Source organism: Colias philodice, chromosome 25 (assembly GCF_061535455.1).
Source record: "Colias philodice isolate Cphi_HAF_F1 chromosome 25, ilColPhil1 Martin Lab GWU primary, whole genome shotgun sequence".
Taxonomy (NCBI): Eukaryota; Metazoa; Arthropoda; class Insecta; order Lepidoptera; family Pieridae; genus Colias; species Colias philodice.
This window is the reverse complement of record NC_143110.1, coordinates 6,641,420-6,663,913: the sequence shown is the minus strand read 5'-3', so window position 1 is coordinate 6,663,913 and position 22,494 is coordinate 6,641,420. Positions and strand designations below refer to the sequence as shown.

Here is a 22,494-nt window from a genome sequence, read left to right as displayed (position 1 = left end):
AGGTATCCGGTATCAGCGTTCTACCGGATACCTTAAGATACTGTAATATAAAATATAACAGTATCTTAAGATAAAATATTATAGTATCTTCACCGTGTGTGACGCGCTTTATAATTCGATAGAGCCGGCTGCACGCACGAAAAAACATGACTCATGCGGCGTTACCTCGCTCTGAGGCGTTCCAAGGCTTGAAGTGCAAGCGAGAGCGCGGAACGAGCGACAAAGAAGCACAATCGGACGTTGTAGCACAATCGAATTTTGTTGAAAAGTTTGTAAAAAACATTAAGGTTTTGTACTTTTCTAAATAAAACTCTAATAAATATTCAATTATACACCTAATTTATTTAATATAATACCTTTCCAACTAATACTACATTATTAGGGACTGGAGTTGATAAGCGGAACAACTTACCTCAGCTGAGGAACAACCAGCCCCTTTGTGGGGCGAGTTGTTCCTTGTCGACTTTTTGCAGAAAAAATATCCTGAGCAATAATATATGCTTATTTCAAAGAACTTAAGTTTACAATTTAAAAGAAGGATAAATTATGCACCATTTTATATAGGAATCGTTGATTTTAAACATTTCTATTACAGTTATATTGCCTCCGACTCCAAAATCGGAACGTCGAACCCCGGTCTCCCCTACTAAAAATGTAGAGTTACTTATTCCCTAGTTCATTTACCTAGTTGCATCATTTAATTGTTTTTAATGTAATGTCTTGATGTAATTAGGCATGATCTTGTAGAACTAATGTTAGAAATAACCATAAAATAATAGTTAAAAAAAACTAAAAAACACGCTTTTTATAGAAAACCGAACTAAAAAAATAGAAAATTTTATCCAATTAGTTTATTGTCATCGGTCCTCAATAAATCTACAAAGTTTGAACGAAATCTGGCCGTTTAAAGTGGGTCAAAATCGCGCCCAAAGAAGTCGGTTACAAACATACAGGTGAAGCTAATATAAAGCGTGTAAAAACCTTCGACCACTATTGCAATTTACAGACGATTTTATCTGCACCTAACTACCTTTCCTACGTTCGTAGACTATGTTCAAACATCTTTAGTAGGATTAATAAAAAAAACATGTTTATCTGTAACAATCATCAGGAGTTAAATAAATCCGTGCAAACATGCGGAAAATGCACAAAATTGGGAAAAAATAGTTTAAATACAAACAGAAGGATAATCCGATCACTCGCGCGTCTCGGCCGGCGACGGTTGTCTTTTGGCGCCAAAACCCGACGCCATTTTGTTTTTTTTTTTTTTATTATTTGAGCAATGGTTTACTTTCCCTTCAGTTGTTTGTGAAACAATTGATTTCGTTTCGTAAATAGGTTAAGATTGTGGTTTGTTTTTGTTTAGGAGAAATCTTGTACCTATATTTTAGTGCAATGCATTTTCTATGAAATGCGTCTAATGAAAAAATTCGTGTTTTATCCGACTTCAAAAAAAGGAGGTTAATATTATATTCCATAACTCCAAGCCTTTCGACACCACGTATAAAATAAAATTGTCTTGTTTTATACAGGTAAATCTTTCCTTACAGGTTAACAACCAGATAATAAATTAAGTACATCACAGAGAATAATTTTCTTAAACAAAAGCCCTTCCTTTAGTTCATGAAAATGAAGTAGAAGCATGAAGGAGGAAATTGAAGATTACTATCTGCTTATGTACCTACTAATTTGTATTAAACTAATTAGTAATTACTAATTACCTATGTATTAACAAAATAAGGCAATATGTAGAGACACGGGCTAATATTATTTAAATTTACCTATTCTGAATTAAAAAAAAAAACAAGGAGTCATAATACGTATCATACATCCTCATACCATAGGTAGTAGGTACACAGGTACGCAGTGTAGACCTATTTAGAAAAAAATCGTGAAATTCTTCACGCAAAAATATTATAGATGCTCAAATGCATTTTTACTTAGATCATGTCAAATATTTATGAAGGCCACACACCCTCATGGTCATGGTTATTTCACAATAAAACTGCGAAATCGGATTTTGGTCAATTTTCATCGTTGTGGGCCGGCTCCTTGCATTACGTGATGAGCCGTCAGAATTCCAATCAGGCGGAAGGGCGGGAAAAAAATTAAAAAGTTAGCCAGTGTTGCCGTGTAAAAAAATACGAGACCATAGACAAGTTTTGGTTGTTAAAAATTGTTGAAAGATTTACATGAAGGTTTTTTGAAGTACATTAATTTTATGGCACGTAGGTATGTATTTTTCTGAGCAATGAGCTGATACCTAACATTCAATTTTATTTATAGCTTAAAGTTAGGTCATAAGTAATTGCAATTGTACCAATTTTTATGTTTCCTTTCGTTTTTAGACACTATTAGGCGAGGATATATAGGACCTAGGGCTAGGACCTTCTTTATATTGCATAGGAGTTTCTAAAAGTTTCATCGGATGACTATAAAAGAAATAAAATACAAAAAAAACGTCACTTAATGTAAGCTTTTTCATCGACACAATGTAAAAAAATACTTAAAAACAGGTAAAAATAAAACAGATCTCTTAGCAATCTGATAAAACATTTTCTACTTATTTAGAGCTTATTTTAAAGGGATTTTCCGTTTCCATGCCTTATATCGATCCTCCTTTGACAGTTGCGACATAATACAGATTATAAAAGGTTTTGTGCAATATTTGAGAGAATGGGTGTCTGTTTGTTATGCAATCACGCAAAATCTGCTGGAGTTTTTTGTTTTCTTTTTAACGTTAAAAATATGCAGATAATACCTAAGTATAATACCTAATACCTAAGTATTGCAGTGAAAGGTCTTTGTCGATTATTATAACAAGACATGTTATTGCACACAGATTGGTTCATATAGTTGACTGATTTTCATCGATAGAAAACAATAATATTATCTTAAATATTATCATCATGTAAATAAAAATGTTGATGCTATATAGGTAGTAAAACAATTAAAAAATAATTTATAATAGGTAGTACCTATTACTATTTCTACGACTGTCTTATGGCTAGGGCACAATGGGCAATAGACCTATAATGATGTATTTATTAAAGTGTAGGTACCTATTAGGCCAGTAGAAATCGACACTAAAAAACCCTAAATTCGCAAAGCACGATGTAGATTTGAATTTTACAAAATTAAATTTTCTACAACTTTATTTTATGACCTTCTCATAGAACGAGCGGTTTTGCCAATATTTTGGTTCAAACGGGAGCAAAACTAAAAATTTGAAAATTTCGGGAATAACTGACTATCTTTGAAAGGCCACAGATTAGTTGTTATAAGGTTTAGAGAGCTGCGGTTAGGCTTAAATTGTTGCAAATTAATTATCTTTGTAATTTTGTTAATTACCTATCCTGCAAATGAAAAAGTATTATCCTTTTTATGATTTTATATGCCCTCAGTTTCAATTCTTTAAAAATCTATTTCTACCTTCTTTTTGTTTTTCAGATATTGTGAGTGAACTATTTGTCTCACAGACTTTGTTCTATGCTCTAATGAAAGAAAATTAAATGCACTACAACTTTATTATACGACTTTCTCATAGAACGAGCGGTTTTTGCCAATATTTTGGTTCAAACGGGAGCAAAACTAAAAATTTCAATATTTCGGGAAAAATGAACCATCTTCGAATGGCCACAGTTTAGTCGCTATAAGATTTAGAGAGCTTTAATTAGGCTTAAATTGTTGCAAATTTAATAACCTTAATTTATGTACTGAATCATACTTGTCGGAAACGCATAGTTTATGACTTTTAGAGCAAAAAGTGAAAAAAGTCCAAAATTTTCGCAGTTTATTATTTGCGTATAATCTTTTTTCCTACTTTCCCAAATTTTGTAATTTTGTTAATTACCTATCCTGCAAATGAAAAAGTATTATTCTTTTTATGATTTTATATGCTCTCAGTTTCAATTCTTTAAAAATCTATTTCTACCTTCTTTTTGTTTTTCAGATATTGTGTGTGAAATATTTGTCTCACAGACAATTTAGACAATTCTATGCTCTTATGAAAGAAAATTAAATGCACTACAACTTTATTATACGAACTTCTCATAGAACGAGCGGTTTTTGCCAATATTTTGCTTCAAACGGGAGCAAAACTAAAAATTTCAATATTTCGGGAAAAATGAACCATCTTCGAATGGCCACAGTTTAGTCGTTATAAGGTTTAGAGAGCTGCGGTTAGGCTTAAATTGTTGCAAATTTAATAACCTTAATTTATGTACTGAATCATACTTGTCGGAAACGCATAGTTTATGACTTTTAGAGCAAAAAGTGAAAAAAGTCCAAAATTTTCGCAGTTTATCACGTGGTGCGCAGCGAGCACAACTTTTTCGAAGTTGCAAATTGGGATTTACATCACCCTAACTGATCCAAACAACATACCAAAAATTCAAATCTACATCGTGCTTTGCGAATTTAATGTTAATTTCCACGGCCTATATAGTAAACTTACTATCTTAAGGTTACTACTTAGTACTTGTACTAAGTAGTAACCTTAAGATTAGGTATTATATTATAAGTGAAGTTAATTATAAAAACATAGAACTTAAATCGATCATATCTTACTACGAACTAACAAAAAATCTTTTTACCTATATCTACTGCAGTAGCCCTACCAAAGAACTTACTTCTTATAGATATATTTGTTATAGGTAGGTGCCTACATTAGCAGTACGAACCCACCCCAGCCTTCAAGTGAATAAATACAGGCAGAATTTCGCAGAGATGTTATCTTAGGGTATATTTGCAAGCCGGCGCCCGACCGACGCGACCTTTTTTCTAAGCTGTGGGAATACTTAGATATTTTATGTAGCTGTTTAAGGATGTGTAGAGATAGTCATAATTGTAATTATATACTTGTTATGATTGTTATTTGAAATTGGTAGGTAAGTATTTTAGAAAACAGTGTTCGAAAGTATTTAGTAGAGCCAATATAGTTTAAAAATAAAGTACCTAATAACGTAGGTATGTGGAATGTAGAGCAATACAAAATTAATTGCAATCACTTTTTATAGGTACATATACTTAGGTACCTTATTTTTGTTTCAAGTATACCAATACCAATACGTTTAGATATCAGGGAACTTATTATAGGTATATTTTTTATTGGAAGCTAGCCGCTGCCGGTGTTCTATACGAATTACGATGTAGAGACAGGTGTAGATCATTGACGATAATCGTTAGGTACCTATTAGTTATTACAGTTAACAACTAACAAGGCTATTCATGTCACTAACTACCAACTAAATGTTATTGTAGGGATTTGAATCGGGTCTAGATTGTATTTTCTTTTTCTGTAAGTTAATAAATTAAGATTTCAAGGACTAAATATGAAAAAATCAATATCAAATTTTATAAAGTATTTAGAATCGTAATGTAAGTAGATACCTACACTTCATAGATATAATTATTAGGTACTTATTAGATAGGTACGTAATAAACGTATATTATTCATTAGTTAACTATTGTAGATATAATATCAATTATCTTTTGTTACAATCACATGTCCACAATTTATAAAACCCCATCGTTAAACATTACTTTACATTATCTCTACCTACATTATTCAAAACAAAATTGTACACATAAACCATTCAAACGCGATCAAATTGTCGACATTTCGATATAATTCCAATTTAGCAGTTCACACTTGAAGCGCGCACTTCAAATTGACAGTATAGGCGTAACCTATCTATTCTAACCAATCAGATTTCAAGGATCAGGGGACAGGATATACTGAGTTACTATTGGCTAAAATTGTAATACGATATCCTGCATCCTTGGAGTATTGACGTCTCAGTCTTGTGGACATCGTACTGTCTTTGTCTTGAGGGTTGCTACAGATTATAATATGAATTAGGTTGTAATTGTTCTATTTTTGTATTGTAGTTTTTGGAACCAAATTAATTGGGCAATTTCATAGTATGACTATAGTTCCATGGGCAATTTCTTTATTTTTATTGTGATCAACAGATAATGAAAGAAATAAAAGACATGTACGAAATAAATAAAGATTATTTTCCAAATTTAGGTACCTACTGGAAATTTCCAAAGGTTATTTTGGTTGCCACCTGCTACCACCCTCCAAAGGACCAGTGGCCTATTCGTATTCAACTACTTACAATGGATTGGTCAAATTATGTGTTATATGTTTTGCGATTTGTAGACTACTTTTTTTAAATGAATCATGTAGATAGTCAGTACCTAGTGGATAGTTTTTTGTTGGTCCATGGTGGTGGGATGACGTGATCGAAACGTTCCCTTTATGCATTAAAAATAAAGGTATAGTCACGGTGTATATATTTAGATCATTTAAATACATAGGTACCTACTACCTAGTACCTACCTACTTGAATGAAATGAGATAATATTGTATTTTAAAGAAAAAATAGCCTACTGTTTCGTAGTCACTGCTATTCGATGGGTCCGCCTGTGCTATGCAAGGTCTAAGATAATATTATTTTATTGAATGTAAGTATATAAAATTAAATTACTTTTATCACAGATAGGTAATTCATAATATGTAATTATATTTAAATTTAATTATGACCATTACAGTGCATGGAAGAGCTCGTGCTAGCTCAAGTGCGTCTTCATCATGCATTTATACTCATATCTAATGCATCATGCTCTTCACTCTTGCTCTTGTCTTCACTGCTTCTTCCCCTTTACATTACATATTAAAAGATTATTATTTCGCCCTGATAATGATACAGAAACCTTATTTATATACAATTTATTGCTTCAATGTGAATAAGAGACAAAAATAAATAATATTATGTACACAATATTTTTGTATGTAATTTAAATTAAGTAAAAAGTTGTTACAGCGCCATCTGTTGCCAAATAGAGATATCACTTCAACTCAAAAAATGGTACTAGAACATTATATAGGTAGTTTAAATAGTACATTAGATTGTCACATAGATGGCACTATAATTAATTATATTTTACTTTATTTTATGATAAAAAAGTGAATGAAAGAAATAATAATAATCAAAAGAAGTACATATCTTTTGATTATTATTTTTATTAATTTTTTCATAGTGTTTTTAATTTTAACACGTCATAAGTATTTATAATTTTAATATATGGCAACTTATTGTCGAGCCAATTTAATAGGCAACATTTGACGTCTATCAATTTTATCTTCATAGGGTGGTAACCTGCTTAAAAACATCGTAGCTATTAGTCCATGATTAAAGTGAATTAATCGATACGAACTTGAAACATTTGTCAATCGAACTTGAAACACATGTCAATAATTTATGATCATTTTTTTATTTTTATTCCCAAGTAATCAATGCATTCGATTCTAGATGTCAGATTTCGATTTTTAGAGTAACGTCTCTGGTATTTAAAAAGAAAAAAGGTTTATTGACACAAAATTGTAGCGACGTCAGTTCTTTAAATCAGAAATTGTTTATTATGTTTAGAATGGTTTATCAGTAAAATCAAATCCTAAAATTAGTTGTATCGGTCATTATTATTATAAATATGTAATCGTAATTGAAAAAAGTTAAGCAAATGTGCAGTTCTAACAAAACGAAATATCATGTTATTCTATGTCGTCGTTACTAGGTTACGTTGTTGAATTTTGTTGAACTGTCAAATGTTGCCTATTAAAATGGCTCTACTATAGGAATAAAACTAATATTAAGTATGTGAAAATTAAAACTTGGTTCAAACTTTTTGTATAGATGTAAATATATTTTTAATTAATTATCAATAGTATGATGTATTTAACCATGAAAATAAAACTTGTTTTTGTTTATTTCAATTAAATAAAATTAATGGTAGCACCTGTCATAAACATCAATGATCAACATAAATGACGTATAGACGCGACGTGTTGTTCTTTTGACATTTCAGAAAATTAGTTTTGCTTTGCTGGATTATAATCGAGTTTCACTTTTACATACGTGTCAACAGTTTGTGCACGGCTAGGCTGTAAAGCCTTTAATTTTTTAATCATTGTGAGTATAAATACCTTTTATTCACGTAAATTATATGCATGTTGTAGTAATAAATTGTTTTTGTAACGGTTGTGCGGTGTTATTACATTTTACGTACGTTGTTTTCTAGAAACTTGTACCTAATAGATGATTGTGATTTGTCTGATTAAGTATAAAATTGGTGGAAAATCCGATAAAATCAGGTTATTTAATTAACTACGCAGTGCTAAATAGCTATACGTGTAACGTGGCTAGTGTTTTGAATATCCTTTGGTTTCAATATGCTTGCGGTAACACGTACACAAAATTTCCAACGTATTGTTATGGATTTCAATCGTAATAACTTTGGAAAACAGATCTTATTATACTGTAAAACACTGCTTACTTGAGAGTTGTTCGTCACATATAGAAATTAAACATTTTATTGATATTGACCTGGTAAAAATAGAAAATTGTTACATTGTCAATATGTTATTCATAGCTCATTCAGTTTCGTTATTAAAAATATATTCATTCATGTTTCATACACATTTCATGTACACAGACATATAATATATCTATGTTTATTAATTAATTTAATATATGTGTAGATTAATTTTAATTTATAATATACGTATATACATTTAAATATGCTAAGTACACCATCAAAGTTTTGATGTTACATATTACAACCACATTACCATTTTTTACTAAAACACTTTCTAATTTCCTTTCATCTTAAGATTTAAAGTTTTACAACTAAAATAAAACATCACCTGAAAGTAAAAGTATTGCAAAACAGCTAGCATTACTATTTAGTTTTATCCTTCTTGTTTTATCATGTTATTAAATGAAAAATAACTAATTTCAGGACAAATATAACTGGTAATCATTTAAAATGGCGCCAAAACAGAGGATGCGTATTGCTAACGAGATCGCCAGCAAAAATATCACAATGAGAGGGAATGTACCAAAAACAACAAAGGTTAGTTTCTTTTTTAATTATACTTTATTTTATATTGTTTATAAGTCTTTACTCGTTTTCACTTGTAGTTAAGAGTACTGAATACAGTAGATCTAATAAGGCATAGTCAAAATATAATTTGTTACTAGCTCTTCTGGAATCAGATATATTCCTAGGTCCCTCAGCGGCCACTGGTTGAAAATCCAAGTTTTCCAAATATAGTATATATATATTGTATTTCTCGATAATCTTATAGTTACATATTAATATATTCTTACTTATTATATTTATGCTTTGCCCTATTCCTCTCCTCAAACTAACTTCCTTTCGTACGTCTGGTTGTCTGGAAGAAATCGCTATTTAGCGATAATACCGCCATTTGTTTTAATTTATAATTAGATTAAGTTCCTAGTTAAGTTTTGTCAGAGCAATAAAGTATGAATAAATAAATAAATAAATAAATAGTACTTCTGTAAGATACTAGCTAAAAAAATACGTGTGGCACTCGAGGACTGCTATGATGTTGCACTTTGCATAAAAGCGAGTTCACATCATCAAATATAGATACAGAAAAATTATTTTAAATTAGTAAAAAATTATCAGAATAATTGACATTTGAAATATTTGAGCAGTTACCTAATTAAATTATAATATTAATATTATGTGTTAAGTCGAATCATTAAGATTTATAATTTAAATGTATATATTAAATAGTTCAATACATATTTTCATAAGTTATCAAAGGTCAAAATGACAAATCTTATAAAATTATTAATTATAACTGCAGTTTTACTTGTGATTGGGTTTTACATAGTGTAACCGTTACATTTTATTTTCTTAAATGAAACTATTAAGTGAAGTCCTGTGTCCCCAAGTGGGGTAAGGGGCAGGTGCATTATACATCTGTTTCACTCATCGATTTCCTTTAGGGACAAGTAGGTGATCAGCCTTCTGTGTCCTACCAGACCAAGACATTTTTTTTTCTTCGTCTCCACTGGGAATCGAACCCAGTACCCCTCGGTGTTACGCTCACGCGTCAACCACTGTACCGAGGAGGTGGTCACATTGAAACTATTGATCAAAACATAATATTATGCTTCCTATTTACAGCTTTAGTTTTAATTATTAATGTTAGGTTTAATATTGAAACAAATTCCTATGTTTAAACCTTTGTTTAACATGTTTTAATTTTTAAAATATTCATATACAAAATTATCTGGGAAATACTCAGAATTTTAATTAAAACATAGCTCAATAGCATTAATTATCCACATCTAAAATGAGTTTGATATGATCATTAGAAATACTTCTTATATTTAACTAGCTTTCCGCTCGCGGCTTCGTCCGCTTTGTCTAAAACATAATAAATTATATACTAAAACCTTCCTCTTCAATCACTCTATCTATTAAAAAAAACCGCATCAAAATCCGTTGCGTAGTTTTAAAGATTAAAGCATACATAGGGACAGAGAAAGCGACTTTGTTTTATACTATGTAGTGATTTTTAATATTTCTGTAGGTTTTTGTTGAAGAGAATGACCATTTAGCATTGGATGTCCCAAATATTCCTTTGCTCATTTTTACACTGCTATTAAAAAAAAAAGTTTAATTTTTACTTTTTATTAAAACTATTTTCTTAAAATGTGTTGAAATTATAATTTTTTGAGTTCTTAGAATTCCACATAAGGTATTTCACCTTGAAAATCAAATGAAATTTATGAATTATCTTTTGTATTTAAAATGCCACATGTGGCATTGTAAAGATATAGAGAGATTGTGTGTTATTGATTTTTATTTTACTGATTATGAGAATTTTCGTAATCAATTATTTATCTCCAAATGATAAATTTGATTTTTTTTGGAAAACCTCATGAACATTTTTGCATGCTATATTCTGTTGGACATGTCTGTACTTTATTAATATTATTGTGTCACCATATTTTATTTATTTATTTTTATTTATAAATTCTTTATTGCACTTAAAGAGAATAAAAAAGAAATACAGACACTTAAATATAGCTTAAACTAAGTACAAATGGCGGTCTTATCGCTTTAGAGCGATTTCTTCCAGACAACCTTTGGTACAGTAGAGGAAAAAGTCTAATATATATTATAAAGGCGAAAGTTTGTATGGATGTATGGATGTATGGATGTATGGATGTTTGTTACTCTTTCACGTAAAAACTACTGAACCGATTACAATGAAATTTAGCACACATATAGAGGGTAACTTGGATTAACACATAGGATAGTTTTTATCCCGGAAATCCCACGGGAACGGGAACTATGCGGGTTTTCCTTTGCAAACGCGGGCGAAGCCGCGGGCGGAAATCTAGTATAAAATAAAATAAATGGGCTATGTGTCTGGCTAGATGTAAGAACCATGAAAACTGTCTGGCTCTTAAGGTAACATCTTTTTATAGGTCCCCAAGTAACATATATAAAATTTAGCTTTTAAACTATAATGAAAGTTAGGTACAATTTTATACACCCTTACTACCTGTTTCCTGCCAAAGTAACCACAACCCAGACTTGATAATCGCTAGTCGTTCTTATCTGTATCGGAGACATATACAGAGAAACTTTCAACTTTATTAAAGAAAGGAATGTCTGGCCGTCGAGGGCTCTTGTATTAAATGGTATTGTTACGTTGTTATAATAATTATTTTTTTGTTACAGGAAAAGGAAGACCAATACCCCGTCTCGCCCTGGCTCTTAGCACTCTTCATCTTCGTTGTCTGTGGCTCCGCTGTCTTCCAACTCATACAATCTATAAGACTTGCCTAACTGTGATCCCAATTTAATAGAAACCCACCTGTGGCATCTACATACTTCATTCAAAAACTTTCCATGACCTCCTTTGACCTCTGCTCAGACTATAGACAACTTTTCTCGCCACAGATAATAAAAATATTACTCCTGTCAAATTAGACTTAAGCCTAGTGCATACAGTATATGCAAGTCTACATAGATAATATAATGCATCGGTTTTTTATATAAGTGCAGTTAATCTCAGAATGCATATAATGTACTATATTCTTGTATATTGTAAATTGACGTTTAATATTAAGAATTTAGCATTTGAAATATTCTCCATTCCTTAATTTTATTTCCAATCTAACGCACAACGCGTATCGATGGATGATATAAGTAATTCATTTTATTGTACAATGAAATTATTTTAATCCGCCCCACTGCGAAATTATATGTCGGTTTTATTTTTAATTTTTAATTGTAATTTATTTGATTAAATACAGTATATTTGTCGAAATATTTGTTTTTTTTTATTGATACCCCATGAATGTTCACTTAAAAAATCAAGCTAAGTACATCATATAAATGTAGTACCTACTTACGGTCTGGTAATCACTTATCACTTCGTGAACTAGAATAAACTCACCTCTTTTATTGCATCTTAAAAAGGACATAGTTAAGTTCAAAAATCTTTAATCAAATGGTATATAACAGATAAAATAAAAGTCATTTTAATTGGTAGGTGTTGCGTTTATTTGTTTTTCACAATTTAAACATTAAATTTTGAGAGCTTCAGGCTTATAAAATATTTTATCTAGATACATAATAAACTATATAGTACAAACAATTTACATTAGTGTCATGTGATATGTTTAACTTAAATATATGCTTATTACACAAAACATTGCAGGCAATATTAAAAATATAGATATTCTGTTGAAGCTCAGAACTCTCGCCGTCTCGCTTAAACACTGTAATTATCAGGTAACTTAGAACGAGACAGCAAGATGTTGAGCTTCTTTATGACAAAATGGCGGATTAAATTCAGTACAAAATAATGCAGGCTACTTTTTCCTTTCAATTTTAGTTTAGGCTTTAAATACAATAATTTTCCAAAACACATTAAATAATATCAATTGAGAGAAAGTATTTCAGCCCGTAACTATTGCACAATCTATTCTTATATTTATCCTACAAATCCTGTAAATATTCAAGGAAGTAATAAGCATATAAAAATAAAATAATTAAAATTGAGCACCTAAAGTAGCACCTATGTTTATTGTGATAGAATATACTTCATTAGTATTGTGTAAATATTTTTAAATATGTAATTAAAACTGAGACAAAAAACATGTTGCCAATGTAAATTAGATATATTACTCTTAAATTTAATAGATACTTTATAGACTAGATAGGATTATATAGTCATGACATATATATTTTAACATTTTTTAATGTTATATTTTACACTAGCAACATTTGATTCATATAATTGCAAGGTCCTTGACTTTTTGACCATTCCGAATTTTAGTAATTGATAATGCTTAAATCTATTTATATGTGTAAACTATAAATAGATTTAAGCATTATCTTTACTATATACCTATTTATTTTATATGTTGGGAAATTTAAGAAATAAATTCCATTTTATGAAAATATTTTTTTTTAACTACTAAGTATTACATAAAAAGCAATTTAGTTTAATAAACCATACAGTCTTCTTTAATAAGTTAATTTCAGAGTGGTCAAAAAGTCATATACATAAAGTATGTTAAAAAACAAAACTTTTTTGTGTGTCCAGATAGGTGCTTCTAAAATTAGTAACGTGATAGTGCTAAACTCGGACACTTCGTGTCAATAAAAGTGAATACAACCTTAATTTTCTTACATCACCTGCCACATGATTTTCTTACATGCCTTTCGAATAAATCTTGTAATATGACACTTGCTAGGCTACAATGTGTTAATATTCTATTGCCAAGAAGTACTTATAACTTAGTCTAATTTAAAAAAAACATAAGCTTGTTCGTTCAATAACTGTTTCTATTTGAAGATTGTAAATAACAGCTGCAAACATAATATTCTATCCAAATGATGTATTATAGGAATATTTATTTTATTTATATTTATATAACATATATTTTCATTGGGGAGTTTTTATATAGTTATGTGTATGATAGAGAATATTATAAGCGTAACTATGGACGAATTATGAAGGCGACACAATTTGCTATATATGACTAATAATTGTGACTTACATTAAACCTATTTTAAAGTATCATAAATGGCCTCGTTGGGATATGTACCATTCAAATGGATACTGTTACTAAAACTAACAACATTATCTTTACCTAAGTGGATCTCTGTTCTATCTAAACTTTGACTGTGGCTCTCGGGATAATCATCCATATTGCTAGTAATTTCTAATCTAATTGCGTGAAGTTTTGGTTCTGCCTGTTTCACTTTATCCCGCTCCCACGAATCTACTATAGATACGTCGTTCTTGCTTCCCGTCTCATCAAAATCACTGGATGCGAGGCTAGAATTGTCTAGATCGAAATCAGTGTTCTTTTCAATAACAACAACTTCAATGTGTCTAAACGGATTTTCTAGATTGTCTATCATGAGTCGTGCTCTTTCATCGTTGCGTGTGATCACTTCTTTTTTAACGTTACAAATCACAGGGTCATTGGCTAAGACATCTACATTGGAGTCGTAGTCTTCATCACTGGTTTTATTGCCGTTCGGAGGAGTACAGATTTCCGCATAAATGTTGTCGCAACTGGAATCAGAGTCTATGATTTCCTCTTCAACATGCACTGCGTCTGCTACTTGTCCGTACGGCAAGTCTTCTATCACAGGTAATTTTCGTTTTTGAATTGAAGAGATTGAACGCCTTACTTTCTTTTGAATTTGAGGTTCTTCTTCTGATATGTCTACTGGGGGTGGGTCGTCGTCTATTTCTGAACGGGGAGTCGGCGCTCTTGGCTTATCGATCTTTTTCCTGAAGTTGACAATCCTCTCGTTACTACCAGAACGTTCAGTTTTAGTAGGCATGCTGTTACTGTTACTGGCCTCTTTTTTATCAGTGGTTTTCTTGGGGTGTAACAAATTAGAAGTGGACTTGCTTAGAACTCGCTTTGTTTTCACGTGAAATTCTGAACACAATTTTTCCGTGATAAACGAATGTTGTTTATAATTTATTTCGAAGTCACTATCGTTGTACATAGATCCTGCTCCAAACTTCACAATATCCTCACAACTTTGTATTTGGTTGTAGGATTCTGATTTAACCATAGCTTTCTCCGGTATCAAGTCAGGTTGTATTCTTTGCCGTCTCTCTAGATGTGTTGATGATTTTGTTGCCGATGACTTCTTAAGCATATTTTCGTCTAGAGATTTTAATTTTCTGCCGGAACTAGAGCTGCTTTCCATGGATCCGCAATAATTTATTTGGTCTACACTTAAATTTTTACGACCATGTTTCATATCGATACCACTGTCTTCTTCATTACAAGGACTATCAGGCATGCCGGTTTGGACTGAAACGGATTTAGTTAGTATCGGTTTCTTGTGGTTTGAACTGCATTGACTTGTACCCATATCAGACGAAGAAGTCGTCAAACTCTTGTAAGAATGACTCTTTTCGGCTGTGCCATCATTTTTCCTTAATACACCGAATCTATCTTCAATAAGTTTAGCCATGTCTTGATATCTTTCTATGGAACTATGCTTTTCTCCTAGAGGATCGAATGGATCTTTAATATCTCTATATTTCTCTAGATTTTCAATAGCAGTTATTTTATCATCCAATTTGTCAGAGTTCTTTGTGAGCTTTAAATTTTTAAACCACTTGCCCTTTTTCTGTGATGAATCTTCTCTGAAAACGTTGCTCTTATCGTTTGATAAGTTCTCATGTTCACCTTTTTCATCATTTTTATCATCCTTTCCTTCGTCATCGCTGTACACGTCATAATTCATATGTTCGAGTTCATTCTTACTTAAAAATATAATAGACCCTTCTGTTTCATCCGGAATGTCTCTTAGAACTTTCTCACTTTTCCCAAAGAGCCGCGACGTGTCAATCTTCAAGCCTTGAAGAGTGAACTTCCTTTCCTTTTCAAATTTGACCGGTTCATGGTCTTCCTTAATGAGATCCTCGGCCGTCTTCGCTTTGCTGACGACGGTTGAGTTAGCGTATGAGATCTGCCTGATCCAGTTGTCAACGTTGAGTTGACAGAAGGTTAGAGCTTTCTGGAGGCGCGCGGAGAGGAACATTCTCTTCTCACTTTCGAAGCCGAGTTGAGTGCGGCGGACCTTGATGCTGCCGTTCAGTGGAAGGAGCTGCAGCGTCTCCTTCGCGTGGTATCGAGGGTCCACCTGCTTGCCGGGACTCGTTGATAAGGAGCTGTATTCGGGTAGAGTGCACATGACCAGTACTGGCTCGGTGACAGCTGCCCGTAACAGAAGATCATCTGAAATTGAAATAGGCATTATTTATTATATGACATTTTGATATATTAACGAATTTATAGTGATTTTATAATTTTTGAAGGTTTAAAAAAGAGAGTAGGTGTATTATCATTTTATTTTCTATATAAGTATTTATCTATTCATTTTTATCGTTTTGGTGCTGCTTAATATTTAAGTTTCCTTATGACACATTGTTACAAAAGAAACCTTTAAAACGATTCCATTCGATCATATCCAGAGAAATTTCAGTGTCAAACGTAAGTCATCTTTCTGTAACTACCCGCACACTCACCTCCGACATCATGCGCCATTTCAATAGGAACCGTCCCCGCGAGCAGACGCACGCGCGCCGGCAGCCGCCACAAACTAAGTAGATGCGGCAGGCGATGCGCTCGAGCTGCCACTTCTGGAGGGGGCGCTTCAGTCGCATCCTCCCACTCCGCTGGGGACAGCTCCTCGGGACACACTTCGTAGAGTTCGCCCTTTGTGTTGATTGGCACGAAGAGCTCCTGGAATGTTTGTGATCTAATTAGTAATGTTATTCCATAGGTCTTGTTAATAATTTCGTTAGAACGAAAGAATCACTCAATAAAATAAATTGCTAAATGCTAATAGAATAAAATAAGTCGACAATGTCAATGTACAAAATAATATATGGGAAGACACGTAGAACTTACATTTAATAATATAGATAGGCTGGTATTCAATTTTTTTGCTCTACTAAAACCGAGAAAAAACGTAATCTATTCATAAATTTTTAATTTTCATTGTTTGATTCCTAAGGTTTTCAAATCAAGCCCATTGAAAGTCAAACAACATCTTTAAAAATTTGCTGCCATCAGCTTTGTAGTAACCACATCATTGAAACTAGTTTTTAACAACAAGAGATTTTTTAAATCCTTCTTGAATACTTTGTAACTAAGTAGGTAATATTTTGTTTAGAAAAGGTTATAAATCCCAACAAATTATGAACATTTATTATTTCCACAGTAGAGCTGTCACATAACAGTATCTAATAAACCCTAGTCAGAAATTTTCTAGATTCTAATCTCATACATGATAACTAATAGCCGCTAAGAACATAAATTAAAAGCAATGCCAGTTAATGAACTGCTAATTCTTAATTTAAATACCGTCCACAGATTCCATAAAAAGGTTTTATATTCTCACGTGCGTGCCTCGGCTTAATGCTGGCAGGGCAGACAATAAAAAATAACTTCCTCTATAAAATGCGAGGAGATTTTTATGTAATGCATAATAATATATGCCCAGTCATGCCACTTTATGCATCCTCTAAGAAATGCGAATGGACATTTTTAATCAGCTAGCAGCATTAGCATGGGACGGTCGAACATATTTTTATTTATTTTTGTAGAATTATGAGACCACTCTTTACGTGTATTTTCTATTTTCTATATTACTTTGTACATAGAATGCGTCTTATAGTAATCAATTTGCACGGTAAAGATTATCATTATGAAATAAGTATAAAACATAATATATGAAAAAGTTGTAGGCACACTGCGGTCTTCTTTATGTATGTCCATATTTTATAATCTTATAAACCAGATTGTTTTAAGCTATTGCATAGCTTCTATCGCGGGCCTTGAGCGCGGGGACCGAATCCAAAAATTCCGTAACGAAAAAACCTCACGCTCCCCACTCCGATGGGCACGGAGGTGTGGCTTGAAGGCATGCTATGCAATAGCTTTACCGCGGCAGTCCTCGAGTGCCACACGTCTTTTTATTGATTTATCAATTTATATACCTACGCACACACACTCATTATATAAACACATGTGTATTATCCACACACTACCTAATTCACATAATTCGAATCGGTCAAAGAAAACATTGTGAGGAAATTTCCATGTTGCAGAAAAACAAAAGTTCAACGACATCTTAAAATCTACCAATTCGGAAATTCATATTTGGCATCTCAGTTAAGTCTTAACGAATCTATTTTATATTTTTATATCTATATTAATAATTAATGTGCCAGCATTAAATGTAGCGGCCTATCTCAAAAGAGCTATGTAACTATTCGTCGATTATAATAATATAGAGTTACAAATACCTATACAAAAATGTAAACCGGCTCTACGACTACAACAAAAGTATAGCCACAGATATTGTAATATTATTATACGTAGGTATAGCTTTAAGAAGATCCGTCTAACCTACTTATACCATTATGAATATCTAGATTTCAATGCAGGTTTCAAATCGATTGAGCTTTGCTTGCTCTAAATGTTACTTGCATTATGTAACTACGTATTATCAATTTTTAGTTGGTGTGAATTGAGTAATAATAGAAGAGTAATTGAATATCTTTAATTAAATAGCAAATAGGCGAAGTTATGACGATATTAAGGCGAATATTTATTGGCGAAGTTTAATAAAAGTGGCTCTATATTTTTTTATCAAACTCATGTTTTATCAAGCTCACTCTTACTGTCTAATGACAGTAGCGTACATAAACAATTTTGTTACATTATCTTCATTTTATCCAAACATTTTATAAATATTAGGAGGCCCAGTATAAAATTAATTAATACAAAAGATTAAAGAAAAAAAATAGCTTTGCTGGAAGCCCTATTTTAGACCAACGAATCGTGTTAAAAAAACTTTACACAACCCTACATTACCATTGTTACAGAACATACATGCAAAACAGCCTGTCAGTTCATGCTTATCAGTTTCTATTACATGCTGTTACATGCTTAACGAATATTCATCGTTGGTTTCTCTTATCTTTATATCATTGTTGTTTTACATGATACTGATATGTAAGAATGAATTTCAAATAGTGTTACGAATCACATGCTGTAATGGAATACATTTTTGTATCGTAATGCTTAGTATTGGGATTAGGGTTGTCACTATTAAGGACTTTGAGTTTGACAATAAATTATGAAAAATTGTCGAGTTCCAGTTTAAAAATTTTATCTTTACGATAGACAGTTGTCTAGAAATATTACAGAAAATACAGTTTTGCCAATCAAGGTATTTATTAATTTTATGACTAACAAACTAAAATTTTAATTAAAATTAAGCATAGGGACAAATTTGAAATTACGTAACAATAGGACATAATTATTAACGGACTAAAAGTTTTGATTACCCTATTTACCATCAATGTGGACCCTAACGAGATTCTTTTCTCACTGACAAGTGCTAGGTAAATATTTTGTACTCTAGGTACTTCGCTATTTGTAATTACTCCATAGAGCATGGTAGACTTACCAACACTTGTAATCATTTCCTATGGCAAAACGTCTTGCTCAAAGTGTAAATTAGTTCTCCCTCGACATGCCCTTGACTAAACAGTTTGAACGTAGCACAAATTAAATGGGTTTCAAAACTAAAAAATGTAGCAATAAATGCGTACAACAACTTTACAACAATAATCAACTTTACTGGACTTTATCTTATTTTACTAATTATAAATGTGAAAGTTTGTAAGGATGGATGGATTGATGGATGGATGTTTGTTACTCTTTCACGCAAATACTACTGAATCGATTACAATGATATTTATATGTAGGTAGTTGAAGACCCAAAATACAAAATAATACCTACATAGGCTATCCCGGAAATCCTTCAGGAACAAGAACTATGTGGGTTATTCTTTGAAAACGCGGGCGAAGCCACGGGCGGAAATCTAGTATAAATATTTGGTATACCCATGGTGGAAGCCGCGTGGCACAGCTAGTACGAAATAATTAAAAAGATCTCTCTAAATGACTGCGTAATCTCATCTGGTGTGAATGTCAATTTGAGTGATGAAGTGTTAAATGTATCTGATCTCAAATTAAAATCTAGAGTTACTTAACGCGATCATGTTTCGTTCGGTTGCAATACTTCTCATTTAAACTGGCTTGTAACAGGAAGACCAGGATGATTAATGTAAACAATTAACAATCAATAATTCAGAGTATAATTAGCGCAAATGTTAACAACCAATTAGTAATTCAAAGCATAATCAATGCAAGTTTTTAATATTAAGTCTTTCAGTTTTGAGAGAAAAAACCTTGGAAAATTTTCAGTTCCTTTGTGACTTCGATGGTTATTATATATTAACAGACTTCAAGAGTAATTAATGGTAATTCTATAATATTTACATAATATAATTACTGTGGTTGATTGCAATGTAAAGAATTCCAAAGTATATGGCACTTGTGAAATGTTTTTTTTTAATTTTTACAACAAATAAGAGCAAATAAAATAGACGATGTTATGTATTGTAGACATTATCCGGTTATGCTAGCCTTGCAAATGCTCGATATTATCTTGTATTTAAAAATATAATTAACACATGTTGTACATATAAACTTTGCATAAATTTATTGCAATCTAATTGCATTAATTGGTCCGGTTAATTGTATAACAACAATATTTGTTTTGCTTTTTGAATTGAAAAAAACCCATTTCTCTACAAAAAAACTTTTATTTAACCTTTAACTTCCCGAGTACCAGGAGAGTATAATTAAGAAGAAGACTCCTCAACAACACTGAATCGTCTATGGTACTCCTGCTTCTTATGTTTTTCATCTGCACCCACATATTTCCAATCTTTGCCATAAATAATAGACTCCTTGCTTAGTTTTCTATCTTTTGTCTTGCGTGAAGGATTTGATAGCCAGGTTATGAGGGCATTTTTTCCATATTCTTCTAAATCTCTGATACCCGTAGTTGATACTGTCAGCCCGTCAGGTCTGATCACTACTATGTAAGGAGTACATGTTATGCCTAAAATAAAGAGTCATTTATTTATAATATTAAAATGAAAATAAATTAGATAAATCTTCACTTTTAATCCATTCATCCATCCATTCCATCAAATCTTCACAAACTAGGGAGCCATTCACTAGGTTATGTTCTATAATAACATTTTATTTGGACATAAACAAGGAAAATGGAGCAAATAGGAAATATTATTTTACCTATGGATATAGTTTTCCATTTGTAGATCTATTATGTATTAAATTAGATTTCAATGTAAGCTGAAGTTAGATGTGAAAATAAATTGAAACCTATAATTATACCAGGGCAACATACGTGTAAAGAGCTTAACAATTACCATACATATGCTTGAGCACTTGTATCAGGGGATCATAAATCTTTAGGGTAAACCAATTCGCCTGTCTTTCATAACAGCTCATCATATCTTCCTCCCTTTCATCCATTGGAACATAAATCACTTCTATAGGCATATTAATGAACTTAACATTTTCATATTTGGTATAGAATTTCTGTAATATGCCGTCCTTGTCTACCCCGTAGGATGTGAAAAGGAGTACTATTGCATCAGCGTTCTCTGTAAGCCATTCTATGTCGATTCTTGAGTTATTTTTATTATAAATATGCGCTTCTTTCAACCAATTGTATGGCTGGATGTCCATCGGATTATTTTCTGTTTTTATATTGCCTGGGAGTTTGACATGTATAGAATAATTGACGTTAGATGATTAATTCAAATTAAGGAAAAAGTTCTTACTAATTTTGAAAAAAAAAACCTCGAGAAGTAGTTATGGTTGCATACCTTAAATACTTGTAAAATTTAGATTGAAACGATATCCAATAAATTTTAAAACAGTACTTTTCATACCATCACGATACCATCTATCTAATCTAGATTTCCTAACCTCATTTTGTGCAATAATAAGCTCTGTACGATTAACATAAAGTTTAAATTAACCTGCTGAAAACAATAACGGGTCAGTAATAAAAAGTGACATAGCACCTTCTTAATGTCCTGGTCCTTATTTAGTTCAAAGTTGACCGGGACGGTCTTAAATTGTACTATAAAAAATCTGAATAGTCTTTATCAAAAGGAAATAAAGTTTATTATAGCCTAGCTCATTTAGAAGGAGCGCAAATGCAATTCTGTTTGGTCGTGACCGTCTAACTTAAATCGAGACTATTAAACTTTATTAGAAATCTTATGTACTGACTATAAAGTCCAATTTCGAAAAGCATGAAAGCAATGGATGCTTGTATAAATTTGTAAGTACATTCGTGCACAGAATACGAATCGAATGACCGAACTGTTAGATGGACTGTGGTCGAAACGTGACCATAAAAACTGTCACAGAATAACAATGCTGTTGCGCGTTATGAAAGTTTAGACCTTATTTTAAAGTAAATTAGGGCGGGATTGGTGTTTGCGAACAAATATCAGATTATATTGTTTATTGTAGTGAGCGCTCGCGAGCCCGTTTCCTATTAGGCACAGCTGAACATTCCTGCATTCAATCAATTGTTCGTTCATTAGTGGGAATTTATTATGTGAATTTGTTTGTGATTGTACCGGCTGCTTTTTAAATATGTAGTTGTGGTGATGTAGTTATGTCTATATTATGT

General features: G+C 31.8%; 3 protein-coding genes across 3 annotated transcripts in view; 1 reads left to right on the top strand and 2 right to left on the bottom strand.

Annotated features, from left to right (window-relative positions):
* The first annotated feature begins 7,846 nt into the window (after nucleotides 1-7,846).
* Nucleotides 7,847-12,172, top strand: LOC149477467 (stress-associated endoplasmic reticulum protein 2). Its single transcript, XM_089710971.1, has 3 exons — nucleotides 7,847-7,979; nucleotides 8,809-8,922; nucleotides 11,581-12,172. Exons 2-3 carry the CDS (start codon nucleotides 8,836-8,838, stop codon nucleotides 11,686-11,688), a joined length of 195 nt encoding a protein of 64 aa, XP_089567097.1. The 5' UTR covers nucleotides 7,847-7,979; nucleotides 8,809-8,835; the 3' UTR covers nucleotides 11,689-12,172.
* Nucleotides 12,173-13,255: 1,083 nt separating this feature from the next.
* Nucleotides 13,256-22,494, bottom strand: part of LOC149477463 (uncharacterized) — a 90,083-nt gene continuing 80,844 nt past the window's right edge. Inside the window, exons 5-6 of the mRNA XM_089710942.1 lie at nucleotides 16,421-16,637; nucleotides 13,256-16,130 (exon numbers count right to left, since the gene is read on the bottom strand). Of these exons, the coding sequence (XP_089567068.1) occupies nucleotides 13,921-16,130; nucleotides 16,421-16,637 (2,427 nt within the window). The 3' untranslated portion in view covers nucleotides 13,256-13,920. The remainder of the gene's footprint in view (nucleotides 16,131-16,420; nucleotides 16,638-22,494) is intronic.
* LOC149477466 (nucleoredoxin-like protein 2) lies at nucleotides 20,590-21,612 on the bottom strand. Its single transcript, XM_089711002.1, has 2 exons — nucleotides 21,212-21,612; nucleotides 20,590-20,880 (listed from the first exon to the last, which is right to left on the bottom strand). Exons 1-2 carry the CDS (start codon nucleotides 21,531-21,533, stop codon nucleotides 20,618-20,620), a joined length of 585 nt encoding a protein of 194 aa, XP_089567128.1. The 5' UTR covers nucleotides 21,534-21,612; the 3' UTR covers nucleotides 20,590-20,617.

Excerpts from the sequence above, each read along its gene's own strand:
- LOC149477467 (XM_089710971.1), top strand. The coding sequence starts at position 8,836 with ATGGCGCCAAAACAGAGGATGCGTATTGCTAACGAGATCGCCAGCAAA. Across the intron at positions 8,923-11,580 it reads ATGTACCAAAAACAACAAAG|GAAAAGGAAGACCAATACCC; the intron begins GTTAGTTTCTTT and ends TTTTTGTTACAG.
- LOC149477466 (XM_089711002.1), bottom strand. The coding sequence starts at position 21,533 with ATGGACATCCAGCCATACAATTGGTTGAAAGAAGCGCATATTTATAAT. Across the intron at positions 20,881-21,211 it reads AGTGCTCAAGCATATGTATG|GCATAACATGTACTCCTTAC; the intron begins GTAATTGTTAAG and ends TCTTTATTTTAG.